Source organism: Mus pahari, chromosome 19 (genome assembly GCF_900095145.1).
Source record: "Mus pahari chromosome 19, PAHARI_EIJ_v1.1, whole genome shotgun sequence".
Taxonomy (NCBI): Eukaryota; Metazoa; Chordata; class Mammalia; order Rodentia; family Muridae; genus Mus; species Mus pahari.
In genome coordinates, this window is record NC_034608.1 from 54,901,706 (window position 1) to 54,919,902 (window position 18,197).

The 18,197-nt window shown below is 36.9% G+C and overlaps 1 protein-coding gene across 2 annotated transcripts in view; it reads right to left on the reverse strand.

Annotated features, from left to right (window-relative positions):
• Sgcz (sarcoglycan zeta) overlaps positions 1–18,197 on the reverse strand; it is a 1,036,342-nt gene that overhangs the window by 372,133 nt on the left and 646,012 nt on the right. The window contains exons 1-2 of one of the 2 annotated variants that reach the window (XM_021219044.1): positions 16,430–16,434; positions 8,343–8,537 (exon numbers count right to left, since the gene is read on the reverse strand). In XM_021219044.1, coding sequence (XP_021074703.1) covers positions 8,343–8,537 — 195 coding nt within the window. In that variant the 5' untranslated portion in view covers positions 16,430–16,434. Of the gene's footprint in view, positions 1–8,342; positions 8,538–16,429; positions 16,435–18,197 lie in introns of those variants that run through there. The other variant, XM_021219043.2, reaches the window with a different exon arrangement.

The window sequence follows — 18,197 nt, forward strand, 5'->3', positions numbered from 1 at the left end:
ACAGAGACAAAGTTTGGAACTAAGATGAAAGGATGGACTATCCAGAGACTACCCCAACCATGGATCCATCCCATCATCACCCACCGAACTCAGACACTATTGTGCATGCCAGAAAGATTCTACTGAAGGGACCCTGATATCGAGGTCTCTTGTGAGTCTATGCCAGTACCTGACAAACAAGAAGTGGATGCACACAGTCAGCTAGTGGATAGAACACAGTGACCCCAATGGAGGAGCTAGAGAAAGTACCCAAGGAGCTGAAGGAGTCTGCAACCCTATAGGTGGAACAACAATATGAACTAACCAGTACCCCCCAGAGCTCATGTCTCTAGCTGCATATGTAGCAGAAGATGGTCTAGTCACCTTATATGCCCCATAGAGGGGAATGCCAGGGCCAAGAAGTGGAGTTAGTTGCAAGGGAGCAGAGAAGGTGGAGGGTATTGGGGACATTCGGGATAGCATTTGAAATGTTAATGAAGAAAATATCTAATAAAATAATTTAAAAATTAAAAAAATAAAAGATAAATTTGATCTATAATTTAAATAAGTGTAACACAAGTAATGAATGAATGAATGAATAAATAAATAAATAAATAAATAAATAAATAAATAAATATCTGAATAAAGAAAACCAGTTTCTAAATAGTTTGCAATTTGGAGTAGATTTTCTAAAATAATTTCCTATTAATATTTTACCCTGAGAAGTTAAAAGTGTTAAATCTGCAATCTCTCTGGAACATAAATTGGTTCTTTTTGAATCATAAATGTTCAGCCAGATATTGAATGTAACACACTCTACATGTCTGTCTCAGACCCAGTGTAAGGCAGTTAGACCATATTCTAAGATTTAGTATACTACCTTGGGTGGAACAGGTTACAATGGCAGGAAATGTCAGTATAATTAACTAAACCATCATTACTTATCCACTACATATTAAAACCTATCCCAGGGATAAGCTATGTGATTTTTTAAAAGGAACTAATAAGTATTTACAGAAAGAGAGAGGAAAAAAAGATACAAATAATGAAAGTCTTCATGAAACAGGGCATCTGATCTGGGGTTTGTTTAAGGTGAGTTTAGCTGGTCACTGTCTTTAAAAGGATAAATAAGTATTGACAATAATAAAAGTAGTCACTTTGGGAAGAAAAGTTGGCATTAAATTTCAAAGTTCTTAGAACTGTAATTTAGCCACAGGAGTTAGAGAACCTGGTATTTGTGTACCTGCCATCAATAGTGGTCCATGGGGAAGTATGTAAGATCATTGTTTGTGATGGGAAATTAAACACCCAAGCAACAAAACTACAGAGTAAACAGATTTTTAAGTGGATGAATAAACAAAGGAGGTTTATGTTAAGAAATTTAAAACAGAAAAGGAATTTTTTTCATCCTTACAAGGGGATAAGAACTTTGCGTTCCACTAAGGATGTCTTTGGCCTAGAGGGCAGGAAACAGTACAATAAAAACAAACTGAGTATATAAGTGTGGCACTGAGAAAAGAGGAGTAAAACAAAACAAAACAAAACAATAATAACCACCACAACAAGACATGGTTGTTTTATATTTAAACTCGCTATACATCAGCCTTTGCCTGTATATGCTAGATATAAAATTCAAAAATAAAAGAAAGGAGAAGTTTTTACTTTAAAAGTGATTTGATTTAAAGACTATGGGTGATAGGGTTTGAAAGGACCTTATAGTGTGAACATATTGTAAGTCTACTTAGTCTCATCAGGTAGATTGATGAGAGCATTGAAAACTATCACTAGGCTAATAATGAAGATAAAAGATCATGGGTCTCAAGAATGACATGAAAAAATATGGTACTTTAGCACTGCTTGAAAAATAAAACACAAAATTTCAATTCAGACTATATTTTCATAAATAAATATGAGCTTCTCTGTCACAGGGTTCATGATTATTTATTCTCTTTTACCTAGTGCAAGGCATTTGTATTCATATTCTTTTCAATATTATTTATTATTGATAATCTATACACCTATATCATATATATATATATATATATATATATATATATATACATTCATCCCCCATTTACTTTTCTAACTTGCCCCATACCTCACTACTAGTTACTCCACATATGTAATAAAAATTATATTGTAGGAGATGTCTATCAACAAATTTGATTGTCACTTTTGTCAAAACAAATTCAACATGATCACATAAATTTCAGTTTTTGAATACAAAGATGAGGTACTTAGACTGGGATATGAACCAAGAAAAGCGTTGCTTCAGGTGAAAAGACTATATAGAGGGACCTTCTAAGCTCCTTCATTTATACTGAGCTACAATTATATACCAATTAATTGTCATCAACAATTCCTCTTGTAGCCGGGTTCTACTTATCATGGGAGAAGGAGCTTCAGATTTTCCCTTTCAACCCAGTCTTACCTTGTCCATTCTTACAGCCAGGGAATTATTGCTTATATCTCTCCCGAGCTTTTCAACTTGCAGTTTTAACTAATTTCCTTTTTCTTGGATTTCTACTACCAGTCGTCTTGATAAGCAGAATAATTTTATTTGTCAGAAAATGAGAATCCAGCTGAGCGTGGTGGCGCACACCTTTAATCTCAGCACTTGGGAGGCAGAGGCAGGCGGATTTCTGAGTTCGAGGCCAGCCTGGTCTACAAAGTGAGTTCCAGGACAGTCAGGGATATACGGAAAAACCCTGTCTCAAAAAACCAAAAAAAAAGAAAGAAAGAAAAAAAAATGAGAATCCGAATGCCTCGTCAACCGCATACAGCATATGCAGCAGTAGTCCATGGGAGCGAGGTATAGAGGGTCCAGAAATGTTGCAGTGGTAGAAGAGGAACTCAGGGTAGCCACTGGAGAGTCTCATATGCCAGGGAATTGAGAGGTTCCCAGGACACAGCTGGGATGGCTTTAGCAGAAATGCACAGGGAAATGGAGATAGAACCTTTAGAGACCACCTCCAGTAGATAGGCATGGCCCCAAGTGGAGAGAAGGGGCCATCAACCCATCTCAACGTTTTTAACCCAGAAATGTTCCTTTCCAAGGAAAGTCAGGGACAAAAATATGGAGCAGAGACTGAAGGGAGGTTCATCCAGTGACTGCCCCACCCAGGGATCTATCCAGTATACAAACACCAAACCCTAACACTTGTTGCTGTTGCCAAGAGGTGCTTGCTGGCAGGAACCTGGTGTGGCTGTTCTCTGGGAGGTTCTGCCAGCACCTGACCAATGTAGATGTAGATGCTTGGTTCTAACCATCAGACTGAGTTTGGGGACCCAGGTGGGGGAGCTGGCAGAAGGACTGGAGGAGTGGAGGGGGATTTCAACCCCATAGGAAGAACAGTGTCACCTGACTAAACCACCCAGGTCTCCCAGGGACTAGATTTCCAATCAAGGAGAGTACAGGAAGTGCTCCAGGGCTCCAGATTCATATGTAGCATATGTGTTGTGTGACATTAATGTGAGGGAGGCCCTGGTCCTATAGAGGTTTGATGCCCCATCATAGAGGGATGCTGGAGTGATGCAGCAGAAGTGGGTGATTGACTGGGTGGGGAAGCATGCTCATAGAAGCAAGAAGAAGGAAGAGAAGACAGAGGTGGGATGGGGGATCCTGTGAAGCAGGATATCACCTGAGATGAAAATGAATGAAATGATTAATTAAAAAGAAAAAAAGAAAGGATCTATTCCTCTCTGAAGGACATCTGGGCTCTTTCCAGCTTCTGGCTATTATAAATAAGACTGCTATGAACATAGTGGAGCATGTGTCCTTGTTATATGTTGGGGCAACTTTTTGGGTATATGCCCAGGAGTGTAATAACTGGGTTCTCAGGTAGTACTATATCCAATTTTCTGAGGAACCACCAGACTGTTTTCCAGAGTGGTTGTACCAGCTTTCAATCCCACCAACAATGGAGGAGTGTTCCTATCTCTCCATGTCCTCAGCAGCATCTGCTGTCACCTGAATTTTTAATCTTAGCCATTCTGACTGGTGTGAGGCAGAATCTCTGGGCTGTTTTAATTTGCATTTCTGTGACAATTGAGGATGTTGAACATTTCTTTAGGTGCTTCTCAGTCATTCGATATTCCTCAATTGAGAATTCTTTGTTTAGCTCTGTACCCCACTTTTTAAAATTTTTTTTTATTAAATATTTTCTTTATTTACATTTCAAATGCTATCCCGACAGTTCCCTATACCCTCCCTTCCACCTGCTCCCCTACCCACCCACTCCCACTTCTTGGCCCTGGCATTCCCCTGTGCTGGGTCATATAAAGTTTGCAAGACCAAGGGGCCTCTCTTCCCAATGATGGTCGACTAGGCCATCTTTGCTACATGTGCAGCTAGAGACATGAGCTCATGGGGTACTGGTTAGTTCATATTGTTGTTCCACCTACAGGGTTGCAGCCCCCTTCAGCTCCTTGGGTACTTTCTCTAGCTCTTCCATTGGGGGCCCTGTGTTCCATCCAATAGCTGACTGTGAGCATCCAGTTCTGTGTTTGCCAGGCACTGGCATAGCCTCAGAAGATGCCGCTATATCAGGGTCCCTTCAGCAGAATCTTGCTGGCATGTGCATTAGTATCTGGGTTTGGTGGTTGATGATGGGATGGATCGCCGGATGGGGTAGTCTCTGGATAGTCCATCCTTTCATCTTAGCTCTAAATTTTGTCTCTGTTTCTATATCCTTTCATGGGTATTTTGTTCCCTATTCTAAGGAGGAATGAAGTATCCACACGATGGTCTTCCTTCTTGGTTTTCTTGTGTTTTGCAAAATGTATCTTGGGTATTCTAAGTTTCTGGGCTAATATCCGCTTATCAGTGAGTGCATATCTAGTGACTTCTTTTGTGATTGGGTTACCTCACTAAGGATGATATCCTCTAGATACATCCATTTGCCCAAGAATTTAGGGCTATTTGTATTAGGGGGGAAATAAGAAATGGGAATACCATTTGATATGTAAATAAAGAAATTATCCAATAAAGGAAAGGGAAAATGAAATTAAAAAAGAAAGAAAACCCAAAATGACAGAATTTACGCATCATTATAAAACATTTTGTCAGTCTATTGTGCTGAAAACACAATAATTTGAGAACAATAACATGCCTACTTTGTTCAACTAAAGGATGCTAAAACCTGTATTTTCCCATGTATTGGGTGATAACACTTATAATGAAAATGAAATGTGTGTTGTATAGACAAATTAAAGTTCCCCAAATAATTTTCTTAGCTCTGTCCCTTGTCAAAATACAACAACTAGGTCTGGTATGCTCTGTACGAGTAAAACTATAAAGTTTATTTTTACTGCTCTATGTAAGTGGATTCAGATTAGTTCAGAGTTTTCAACTATATTTATCTTAATCTATTCTATTTAAGACTGAAATAATCTTCAATGACTTAAGGAATTCTGAATTTCTCTGAAAATTATCAATACCTATACCAGAGTGTTAACTGGAAACATCCCGATGCAATCAAAGCTTCATTTGCATGAGACACTCTGCAAATAGTTCAGTATTTAAAGAAAGGGCAGTTTCATTTGAGTATTGGTAAAATCAAGATTTAAAGAGGAGATGAAGGGAAATGTGACAAATGAAAATAAAACCAAGATTTTAAAAAAGGGATGCTATCACTTTTTATTCACCCCAGGACTAATAGGTATATTCTGGCATTTACATTTAGGCCAGCAGGGGGCTCAAATAATGTAGCTCCATGGGTGACATGAACCCCAAGGCTTACAAGAATCCTGGAAACTCAGGTGTTACTTTCAATTATGTCTCAAGAATGACTTTGTAAACCTTGGTTCAGCATGGGGTGATATCCTTGGGAGTGTAAGGCATGCAGCCATGTAATTATGTGGTTACTACCCTTTCTAATTAATTTAAATACATTTTGAAGCTAACCTGGCTTGAAGCTAAAGATTTCCACAATGCAGTTCCCTGGATAGAAGCAGACTTTTCCAGATGGAGCTGCTGTACTCTTTCATAAACTTTTGACTGATGGCCTTTGAGGTAAGAAACTAAACTATTGAAATTGTAATAGTTAAAATATTCATTTATTTATTAAAATATATTTATGTTGCTCTGTTCGTTGTAATCACAGTTTGTGGGGGAAGTATACCTTCACAGGATTTATATTGTAATTATATTTTGATTTAAACATTTTAATAATAAATGAAAACACCTTGACCAGGTAGCCAAATTTGTAGATGCTATATAGATATATTTTTATGAATATAAATTCTGTATATTACATTTGTATAAACTTTCTTTACATTATATTTAAATAATAGGTGTTTGGTTTTATGTGGGTTTGAACTAGTAAGAAAAATGTAAATGGTACTATTAGCATACACTAGTTTAGCTGGTACTTAAAGTAAGAGGAAAGGTTTATTTCTTCTTTTGTTTAATTAGATATTTTTGTTATTTACATTTCAAATGTTATCCCCTTTCCTGTTCTCCCTCCCCAAACCCCCATCCCTTCCTCCCTCCCCCTGCTCCCCAACCCACCCACTCCTGCTAGGAGGAAAGGTTCTTAAGACCTATGAATATGTCCCTCACTATTGTAATAAATCAATGAATGATGCAACCATCAGCAAACATGTAAGCAGAGCACAGAATACATATTCTGTACCCAAATATATCCAGAGGTTAAGAGAAACTTTGCCAGCTGATGAACCATGGTGACTTTAGAAACAATCACCAGTGACACTCATAACAATCTTCATCTTTATACCTTACCTCCTACAGGACTACTTACTGCTCTGATCAAAGATCATAGACACTAAACTATTTCTAAAATATTTTTCATTTGTTTGTTTGTTTTCTTTTTAAGAATGATGACACATGAACTTTCTGCTTGCTCAGGTTTTCTGTCTATATTTTCTGTTTTCTTTTCAGTATCTGCAATGTTTCTGAACAAATGGAATCATTTCTGGGATCATTTTTCTCATGCATATCGTTTCTTTGACTGTGGTTTAATACTTTGTTTCTCTGGATGGGAAAATTAGGCCACCTGCCCACACGGGCTCCATCTGCATATGTGTGCAGGATTCTGCACTGTGACATGTGGCTTAGCTCGTTTCCACTTTGAGATTCTGTTTCAGGGTAGAATATTGAATTAACAAAGTCAAAAAGAAAATAGTTTTGTTATTTTGTTGTTGTTGTTGTTGTTGTTGTTGTTGTTGTTGTTGTTGTTAAATCAGTATGCAGTTGAGTTGAAATAACAAACAACCTGCTCCATACATGGAATTCAACAAAGTCATAACAGACAACTTGAGATTTACCTTTGAAAATGTAAAAAGTAAGACTAAGAAGAGTGTAAGTAGTAAGATATAACTACCTGACCATAAAGATCCTAACCTGTGTGATCAAAGACACCATAGCGTGTCATGATCCCTCCATCCATTCTACATTATGTACTACATTTGTAAAAGGAAAACATATACACAGATGTATACATTTCATGTCATTCTGTAAATATGTTGCAACTTGCTTTCCCTTGCCTGTCACAGTACTAAGTAAGAATTAAAACATGGGCACTATTCAACTTCTTTGGTTCAAAAGAATCTGCCATCTACAAAAGAATTATTTAATAAAAGAAACCATGGTTATTTTATTATATAACAAAAGATGACTTGAAATGTAGAAGCCTTGAGTTTGAAAATAGAAACTGAGCTATGCTTGACTCTTCTAAAACAATGAGTTTTTCTTATGTAAGTCATAAACATGGATTTATTATGCATGTTCAGTAATTTGAATCCAAACTTTCCAATACATTCCAGGGTCAAAGTGCTATTAAGCTATTAATTATCATAAAATATTTTTATTTCCAGGCCATTTATGTTTTATATTTTATATACCAAGCACAAGTTCTGAAAGAAGTGTATAACCTTTGATGACATTCATACTTCATGAACTATACATCACTGGAATGTGTCCAGGGTTTATAAGACAAATAAAGACAAATAAAGATAAATATAAAATCATGATCTATATCAAGAATAATCCAAAGCAGTTATATTTTACAACATTAAAATCTAAGAACTATTTTTTGGATGTTCAAGTATAACAAGCATTGAATAATGTTTATTTTATAAATAATACTAAATTATTTATGAATTAAGATACTGTTCTATTTTAATGTAAATTTTCCATGCTTAAATGGCAGGTAGATTATCATATGTACATCATAACTAAATATATTCAAAGTAATGCTAAAGTAAAATGTAAGTCACTTTGAAGAATTAAAGGTATATATTTATAAAAAGTGAATTAAATCATTTTCTTTAATAATAATAATAATAAAGTTAGACTATTTTTAATCCCAAAGCAATAGAGGTAAAATTGTGGTGGTACTTACCACAGTGAAATTCATAACCTTCAATATCCATATTGTCATGGCTAAGTTAACTATCATGGTAACCAACAGCAGAAGGACAAAGAAGTATAAGCACCTCTTTCGCCATCCATAAATCCCCACAGGGTAGAGTTGTGCATTTTCAGGTCTCGGCAGGTTGTTCTGCTGTGTGGCTAGTATGTATTGTTCTCGAGTCATCTGGATAGAAAGAAAGGCAGAAAGAGAACAAGATAGAGAAAAGGGGGCAGGAGAAAGAAGTGTAGGAGGATGGGATAATGGTGGAAAGGAAGAAAAAGATGAAGTGTTTGAGGAAGAGAAAGTTGGAGGGTGGGTAGGGATAAAAAGAATTTTAGGGAGAATAGGATGGAAGCAAGGTAGACATGAAGGATGAAAGGAAGTTGCAAAATGTAAAGAGGAGAAAATCAAGAGGAGTGAATACACATGGAGGGAGAGGCAGAGAAAGTTGAATAGGAAGATGGAGGAGGGGAGAGAGATAAAAACAGAGAGAGAGGAGGGAGGGAGGGAGGGAGGGAGGCAGGAAGGGAAGGAGGGAGGGAGGGAGGAAGTGAGAGAGAAAGATTAAAAAATAAAACCAATCTTTATATTTAATAAAAATTAAACCAATCTTTTCATATTTAAATTGTATAAAACTCAGAAAAAAAAAATGCCCAGAGAATACTCTCAAATTAACATTGTCTATGTTACTGACATAGCCTTTTAGTTGATTCTTCCAATGACACACACTATTTTCAGGCAAGCCTGTTTAATTTCAAGAAAGTGTCTATGGAGACTCAGATCTCATCCTGGGTCCAGGTATCTCTATTTCTAAACATTAAGCTTTTATCCCTTTCTCTGAAAAGACATCATATATATTGGTTAGTGCAGACTTGTCCATAAAAATAGTATGTTTTCAGGAAACTATAGAAGGAAAAATAGTTATAATCTAGAGTACACCATATGAATTTAGCATTGTATATTTTCTAAGTTTAATTATTTTATTAATGAAATTTGTTCTTGTAACTCCTCCATTCCCCCTCTGCCAGTTCCCCCTCTAGCTGACAACTGTCTCCCAGCAAGTCTCTGTCCAAATTTTTCTTTGTGTGTATCTGTGACCCACTGAGTTTAATTAGAGATTCTTATCCAAGCATTGGTGGGAGGTCATCTACTTATGCAAGGGCAATTTATTACTGACTGTGTCACTAAATAAATCGATGCTCCATCACTTAACACCTGCTAAATCCCCAAAAGTTGTTGGTCATTTGTTTGAGGAATATTGAAATGAGGCACAAAATATGAAGCACTAAAGGACACCATATACCACATAGTGATGTAATGATGTAGCCGGGTCAGATTTCAGCAAGGAAAGATGATATTCCTTGCTAATATACATAAATTAAAGTTCTAAACTTATTCCCAAAGGCAATTCTGTTTTCACTCTGCTACAACCTATAACCAAAGGTAAAGAAGCCAATGACTATTTTCTAAGGAAATCTTTGATAATTTCCTAAGTATACAATAATGAAATTTTATTTTATTAATTCTTATGAGATTTTTTTAATTGAAAAGTAATAATTTCACTTATATGTATGTTTTGCTCATGTTGGTTATAGTTTATATTTCAGTTACAAATTATGGTATGCTCAAAATAAAAAGAATAATAAATGATTATTCTTAAAATAATTTAAGCATGCACAGCTATTTTGGAGATCAGTAAAAGACTTGTAAAATGTGCCTGCTGCTAATCAGTATAAAAATAAAACTAGGATTGGAAACAAGGAAAATTTTTGTTTAATTAGTCTTGTCTTTACATAGCTGTGGAATCAGTAGTGTTTCCTGAATCTAACTTGACTTGTCAGTCAGCGCATATCCCTTTTCTTCACAGATACTTCAGAGAACAGAAACTACAGAAATAATGATGGTACAGTTTACCCTAGAAGCTCCTTTCCAAAATGAAATTGGAGATCCAAATATTTCCAAGTGCCGAAAACTCTCTGTGGCCAGAAGAGTGAAGCATTGACCATCCCAGCAGACACGGCTCTAAGGGGCTAGAGTTACATTTAAACTGTGCCAAAGAAGAGACTAAACTCTTGTCTGGTCACACTGTCAAATACCTTGAGTCCCTAGGGTCAGTACAAAAATGGCAAATAAAATAGATATATTTTTCATTCATCTTGAACTTTCATTCTAAGGAACCTCCTAAACAAATGCAAAGAAATATAGGTTGAATGTGATTCATCTAAAATACTTAGGACAGAAAGGTTTTATTTTTTTTATTTTTATTTATCTATCTACCTATCTATTTATTTTATTTATTTATTTTTTTGAGACAGGGTTTCTCTGTGCAGCCCTGGATGTCCTGGAACTCACTCTGTAGACCAGGCTGGCCTCGAACTCAGAAATCTGCCTGTCTCTGCCTCCCAAATGCTGGGATTAAAGGCGTGTGCCACCACAGCCCGGTTTGAAAGTTTTTTTCTTTTTTTAAGATTTATTTATTTTATATACATGAATACACTGTAGCTGTCTTCAGACACACCAGAAGAGGGCGTTACATCTCATTACAGATGGTTGTGAGCCATGTGGTGACTGGGAATTGGACTCAGGACTTCTGGAAGAGCAGTCAATACTCTTAACCGTTGAGCCGTCTCATCGGCCCTGAAAGTAATTTTTTGAAATTCTGAAAATTTTCTGGTTTTGTGATGGTTGTCTTTGTGAATGAATGCCAAACACAAACTTTATGTGTATTTACAATACAGTTATTATAGATGATAAGAAAGTAAACAAAGCCATTGTAGTACCCGTGAACTTTGACTAAGACCACAGAATATGAGGTGTAGAGTTTCCCACCTTCTTTACTCTATTGACACCAACATGATCAGCTTTGATTTTTGTCCAATAGTAGGGAAAAAAAAAAGATCATTTCCATTCCCTGAGAGACAGCTTCATCGTACCATGATGATTCTTTGGCTAATTACTATCTTCCTTTTGCAATATGAAGTCAATGCTCTCAAACCTCCAATTCTCTTAACAACTTGAATCGATTTGGATCTTTTTTGTCTTATTTGTGGTGCATAATTTTTGCATCACATCTCACATATTCAGAAATAATCAGAATCCATCCAAAGCCTAATGTTTCTTGGTTACATAAATCAGTGCATCTGCCTTCTTAGATCAAGATGCTGATGTCTCTGAATAAGGTAAATGGATCTAAGTCCCTCTCTCTGTAACTCAGTGCAGAACTGTTTTACATGGGGATTTTGTAATTTCTCCAATTAAGAAAAAAATCACCTTTAAAATGCAATAATTTGTTCAAATTTCCATCAAGGCATTTAAAAGTTAAATCAAAGTTACCTGGGCAAATCAAAATATATTTTTTGAGCTTTCAAATATTTCATCCAAAAGTATAAGAATATGATTCTAATGTAATCAATTTTGTCTCCTATAGAGTATAGGTTATAAAAATTAGAAGAGAATGGTTAATCAAGAGTAACTTAACATGACTCATAACTAATTATGTAGCCCTGGGAAATTCAGAAAGTCTCTTGAGCTGAATTAGAAAGAAATTAGAACAATGCAGTCTACTTGTTACTGATACAGAAAGGTAGAAGATACAGAAGGGGGAAATCATATAAGATAGTAAAATCCTGGGGATTAACTAAACAGTCCAACAATGTAACACGGGTATTAAACATTCTATGTAGGGCACTAAATAGAATTCGGAACAGTAGTAAAAGTGGCAAAGAGTGTTCTTAGATTAGACAGTAGTTCTATGAATTGACATTGATGTGAGAGGTTAGCTCAAGATTTAGACACTTAAGGATTTAATGTACTATGAAAGTACAACAAGCACACAGAAAAAATTAACATGTCAAAAATAACATGGTTAAAGAAAAAAATAAAATGCAAATTTCAATCCATATGTATGATATAATATTAGAGTTGATACCAAACACTAACCATTGTAAAAAATGATGAACACTTAAAACAGAAACAGAGTGCCTCACAGAGATGTAACAGGGGATTCCAAAATCATCTGTGTTTTGTAAGAGAGGTTAATGCTCTGTGAGAATTTTCAGACTTAGAATACAGTACAAATTAAAATTTAAAGAAAAACTGGCAGCTTTTGAGAAATAAAAGGAATAAACACACCAGAATCCACACGAGTATGTGGATCCAGTCAGGCTTTGGAGGAACAACTTGGCATAAGTTCAAGTTCACATACAGAACCAGATATAGAAAGGAAAGACTTGAAAAAGTAATACAGGAGTAACTTTCAGGGTTATAAAATTTGGATCAAAGAAAGAAGCACTTAATAGCTGATGAGTTAGAGGTAATGACAATGGAACACGTGTAGAAGGATATGAATATGATAACTTACTAACTATTGGTTGATCTTTGTCACCAGGATTTTACTGTAGAGAAATACAACACCTTATAATAGAAATAGAATTCACTCTACTGAATTTAATTTCTCGGAACCTGTCTTGGATGTGATAGTCCTAAAATAAACCTTCTCTTCATCATTCCTCAGAGGCTGATTACTACCAACTTCCTTCACTTAGATGCCAGTACCCCGGAATTAGAATATCTGCAGACATTGTTATAGTCTTCAGGTTTCTACCAAATACTTTTTCCAATTTATTTATGAGGTTTGATTATCTTCTTAAATGAAAGTGGAAAAAGGAAGGTACGAGAGAATTTTATTAGTTGAGGTATTCTTCCGTATGAACAGGAAGAACTACAAATATTATACCACAATTATATCCATGAGACTAAAGAAGAAAATCAGTAAGATTTACAATGCAAATGATTAGTCTTCTAAATTATGCAACAACACTAAAACCAATTGAGTAATGTTCCATTTTATTTTCTACAAAGTAATGATAATTATCTGTAGGAATGAGTAAAATATAATCAACAAAGTATTTGCCATATCACTATATCCTTGTTACCTTGTCTGAGAAGGGATTGAGACAATATAAAATGGGTGCAAGGATGGAGAGTTTATAGAATACTAATGGGACATGGCTTTTTAACTTCTAGATTTTGTCAGGAAAAGAGTCCAGGAACTTGTGTGCACACATATATATCTGCAGCTCTTACATCATACATGTACAAACACACACACACACACACACACACACACACACACACACATGCGCGCACACACACACACAGATAAAAACACACATGCATGTGTGGATGGGTTTCCTGTAGGCCAAGTACAGATATTAAGAACCTAGTAAGACCAGTTTATCTTTGACTACTAATGGTAATCTGATGTTAAAGATGAAGATAGAATCAAATTGTATGTTTAAAGTGATATAACTGATATTACTGTTTTTTAAGTATGACATTTAACAATTTTATTAACCATATCACATAAATGTTGGATACCATGTAGAGAAATAAACATGGGACTGCAGGGAATAAGCAAATTATTTGCGTACCTCCTATACCGGTTTGATTCCATTATAGTAAATGTAAGTCAGCATCTAATTTTTATTTAGATCTGTTTCCTGTTGTGAGAAAGCTGAATTTAAGAGAGAAAGACATGCCTCCTGCACCACAGGTGATTGTGTGTAATTGTATACTATGAAGATAAGACTTGGCAATCCGAAGTATGAACAGGAAACATTCTTGCCACCATGAAATTTCCATCTCGGCTCCAAAGCCTCGGAAATTCCTCCTTGAGAATACTTATGTTATAGGAGAAGTGGCAATTCATGCTAGGGTCACTGTTCATAGAGTGTTTACAATGTTAGATTGAGCAATACAGTTGTCTGCCTTTACTTCCATCAAAGAAGTCTAGCACCAGAGACTCAATAGAGGCCCTGACTTCTACACTGAGTAGCAATCCCAAGGCAGCCATCTTATGGTTTGTGACCTGAGGCCAGACAGTTAATCCCTTTCTCTCTCACTTTCCCCAACTCTCAAAGGAATATTACCTTGACTTATAAAAGGATAAGCTGGGAGTTGGAAAGGAAGATCTTAAAGTAGGATGCCTTTTTCCATTTGAATAGTAAAAAAATACTCATTTTAAAAATTTTATCTTCCATGGTATATATAGCTAATGATCTCTTGTTTAACTGCTGTATAAGTAGTTTTTCCTGAAGTTAATTATTAAAGACACAAATAAGATTTAGTTTGAAGGGCAAAAATGCTTGAAGTCTCCAACTTATATGACTTGAACTTTCCACGGTAGAAATTTATTTTATTTTCTGTTCCAAGAAAATGAGTCTCTAAACAGCTACTAATGGTGCAAGAAACTGAAAACAATACAGTAAAGTCTACTTAGCAAGGCAATTTAAACATCTCTTTATCTATGAGACTTATGCACAAGGGCACATTTCAACATAATGGTAGTCGAAATCGGCTATTTAAGAAAAAATGTCCATTTGAACTGGATGTTTTTCTGGTTATTTTATGGAAAATATTGGAGTCAGCTTTTTATAGCATTAGGCATCAAAGGACCATAGCAACTGAATTTCAGAAGTGACAGAAGATGAAGGAGTGAGATGAGCTGCCTCTTGAGATAGGAAAGAGAAAATTCTGGTCAAACATGACATGAAAGAGAAGCCAGAATAGGCACTAAAAGGTCTGCACTTTCCCAGCTAAATGAGTGTTATTGAGATGTGAGCATTTGCATGGATTGGCAGGATTAATATAGTAAAAATGGCCATCTCGCAAAAAGCAATCTACAGATTCAATGCAATCACCAGCAAATTTCCAACTAAATTCTTTATATATGTAAGAGCAATTCTCAAATTCATTTGGTATAACACAAACCTCAGGATAGCAAAGACTATTCTCAACAATAAAAGAACACCTGGGGGAGTCAACATCACTGACCTCTACTACAGAGCAATAGTGATTAAAAACAAAATCAAAAACAAGAAACAAACAAACAAACAAACAAACAAAAAACTGCATGGTATTGGTAAAGTGGCATGAAGGTAAATCAATGGAGTAGAATTGAAGCCCCCCAAATTAACCCACATTCCTATGGTCACTTGATGCTTGCAAAGGAGATAAAACTATCCAATGAAAAAGATAGCATTTTCAACAAATAGTGCTGGTTCAACTGGTGGTCTACATGTAGAAGAATGCAAATTGATAGATTCTTATAGCCCTGTACAAATCTGAAGTCCAAGTGGATCAAGAACCTCCACATAAAACCAGATACACTGAAACTAATAGAAGAGAAAGCAGGGGAAAGCCTTGAATACATAGGTACCAGGAAAAAAAATCCTGAACAGAACACCAATGACTTGGCTCTAAGATAAAGAATCAACAAGTGGGACCTCATAAAATCACAAAGCTTCTGTAAGGCAAAGGGCACTGCCAATAGGACAAAAGGGCAACCAACCGATTGGGAAAACATCTTTACCAATCCTAAATCAGATAGGGGCTAATAACCAGTATATATAAAGAACTCAAGAAGTTGGACTCTAGAAAACCAAATAACCCTAATAAAAAATGGGGTACAGAGATAAACAAAGAATTCTCAGCTGAGGAAATTTAAATGGCTGAGAGGCACCTGAAGAAATGTTCAAGATACTTAGTTATCAGGGAAATTCAAATCAAAACAACCCTGAGATTCCACCTCACACCAGCCAGAATGGCTAAGATCAAAGACTCAGATAAAAGAAGATGCTGGCGAGGATGTGGAGAAAGAGAAACACTCCTCATTTGCTGGTGGGATTGCAAGCTTATACAACCACTCTGGAAATCAGGTTGGTAGCTCCTCTGACATTTGTATATAGTACTACCTGAGGACCCAGCTATACCACTCCTGGGCATATACTGAGGAATTCCCTCAACATGTAATAAGGACACATGATCCACTATGTTCATCATAGCCATATTTTTATTAGATATTTTCATTTACATATCAAATGCTATCCCCTTTCCAATTTTCCTATCTAAATCTCCTATACACTCCCCTGCCCCCATGCTAACCAACATTTGCAGCTAGAGCCATGAGTCCCACCATGTGTTTTCTTTGATTGGTGGTTTAGTCCAAACTAGCTCTGGGGAGAGGGGATACTGGTTAGTTAATATTGTTGTTACTCCTATAGGGCTGCAGACACCTTCAGCTCCTTGGGTACTTTCTCTAGCTCCTTCACTGGGGACCCTGTGTTCCATCCAATAGATGGCAGGGAGCATTCACCTCTGTATTTGCTAAGCACTGGCATAGCCTCACAGGAGTCAGCTATATCAGGATCCTGTCAGCAAAATCTTGTTGGCATATGCAATAGTGTCTGGGTTTGGTGGTTATTTATGGGATTGATCCCTGGGTGGGGCAGTTTCTGGATGGACTTTCTTTCAGTCTCAGCTCTGAACTTTGTAACTCCTTCCATGGGTATTTTGTTCCCTATTCTAAGAAGGATTGAAGTATCCACACTTTGATCTTCCTTCTTCTTGAGTTTCATGTGGTTTGAAAATTGTATCTTGGGTATTTTAAGTTTCTGGGCTATTATCCACTTATCAGTGAGTGCTTATCATGTGTGTTCTTTTGTGATTGGGTTATCTCACTCAGGATGATATCCTCCAGATCCATCCATTTGCCTAAACATTTCATAAATTCATTGTTTTTCATAGCAGCCATACTTATAATAGCCAGAAGCTGGAAAGAACCCAGATGTCCCTCAAAAGAGGAATGGATACATAAAATGTGGTACATTTACACAATGGAATACTACTCAGCTATTAAAAACAATGACTTCAGGAGACATCTATATCAGAAGGAACAGCAATAGGAACCAACCAGTATCCCCAGAGCTTCCAGGGACTAAATCACCAAAGAGTACACATGGAGGGACTCAAGGCTCCAGCAGCATATGTAGCAGAGGGTGGCTTTGTGGGACATCAATGAGAGGAGAGGTCCTTGGTCCTGTGAAACCCCGATGCCCAAGTGTAGGGGAATGCAAGGACCAGGAAGTGGGATTGGGTGGGTTAGTGAGCAAGGGGACTAAGGCTGGGATGGGGGTGTGTTCAGAGGGGTAATGAGGAAAGGGAATAACATTTGAAAGGTAAAGAAAATATCTAATAAAAAACAAAAAACAAACAATCAAAACCAATGAATTCATGAAATTCTCAGGTAAATGGATGAAACTTGGATGAGGTAACCCAGTCACAAAAGAACACTTACAGGCCTGCCAGAGGAAAGGAATCCACCAAGGAGGGCTCTCACTGCCTGAGCTGGTGAGAGACACAACTTTGCTCCTGGTCGCCCAGGCTCCTGTCTGCTCAGTTGAGAGTGCAGTCTACAGAAGCGACACAGCTTCTGGGACAGACCCTGTTTCAGGCTCTGGACACCTTGGCACCTTCCCTGCAAGAGGAGAGGTGGCCACCTGGGAGGGCTCTGTCCACCAGAGCAAGTGAGAGAGCAATATTGTGTCCAGGGTCTTTGCAGGTGAGTGTGCAAACTGCAGAGGTGACACATCTTCTGGGACAGGCCCCATTTCAGGACTACATCTTCAGTCAGGAGGCAGGTGTGAGCACTAGAATTTTGTGCACCTTCCCTGAAAGAGGAGAGCTTGCCTGCGGAGAGTACTCTGACCATGGAGACTCAGGAGGCAGCTGAACTCCCAGGACTGCTGACAGAGGCTAACAGAATCACAGGAGTAACAAGCTCCAACCAGAACCAACTATAACAACTAACGCCAAAAATTACCAAATGGTGAAAGGCAAACATAAGAATCTTACTAACAGAAACCAAGACCACTCACCATCATCAGAACCCAGCACTCCAACTTCAGCCAGTCCTGGATACCCCAACATACCCGAAAAGCAAGACTCGGATTTAAAGACATATCTCATGATGGTAGTAGAAGATTTTAAGAAGGGCATTAATAA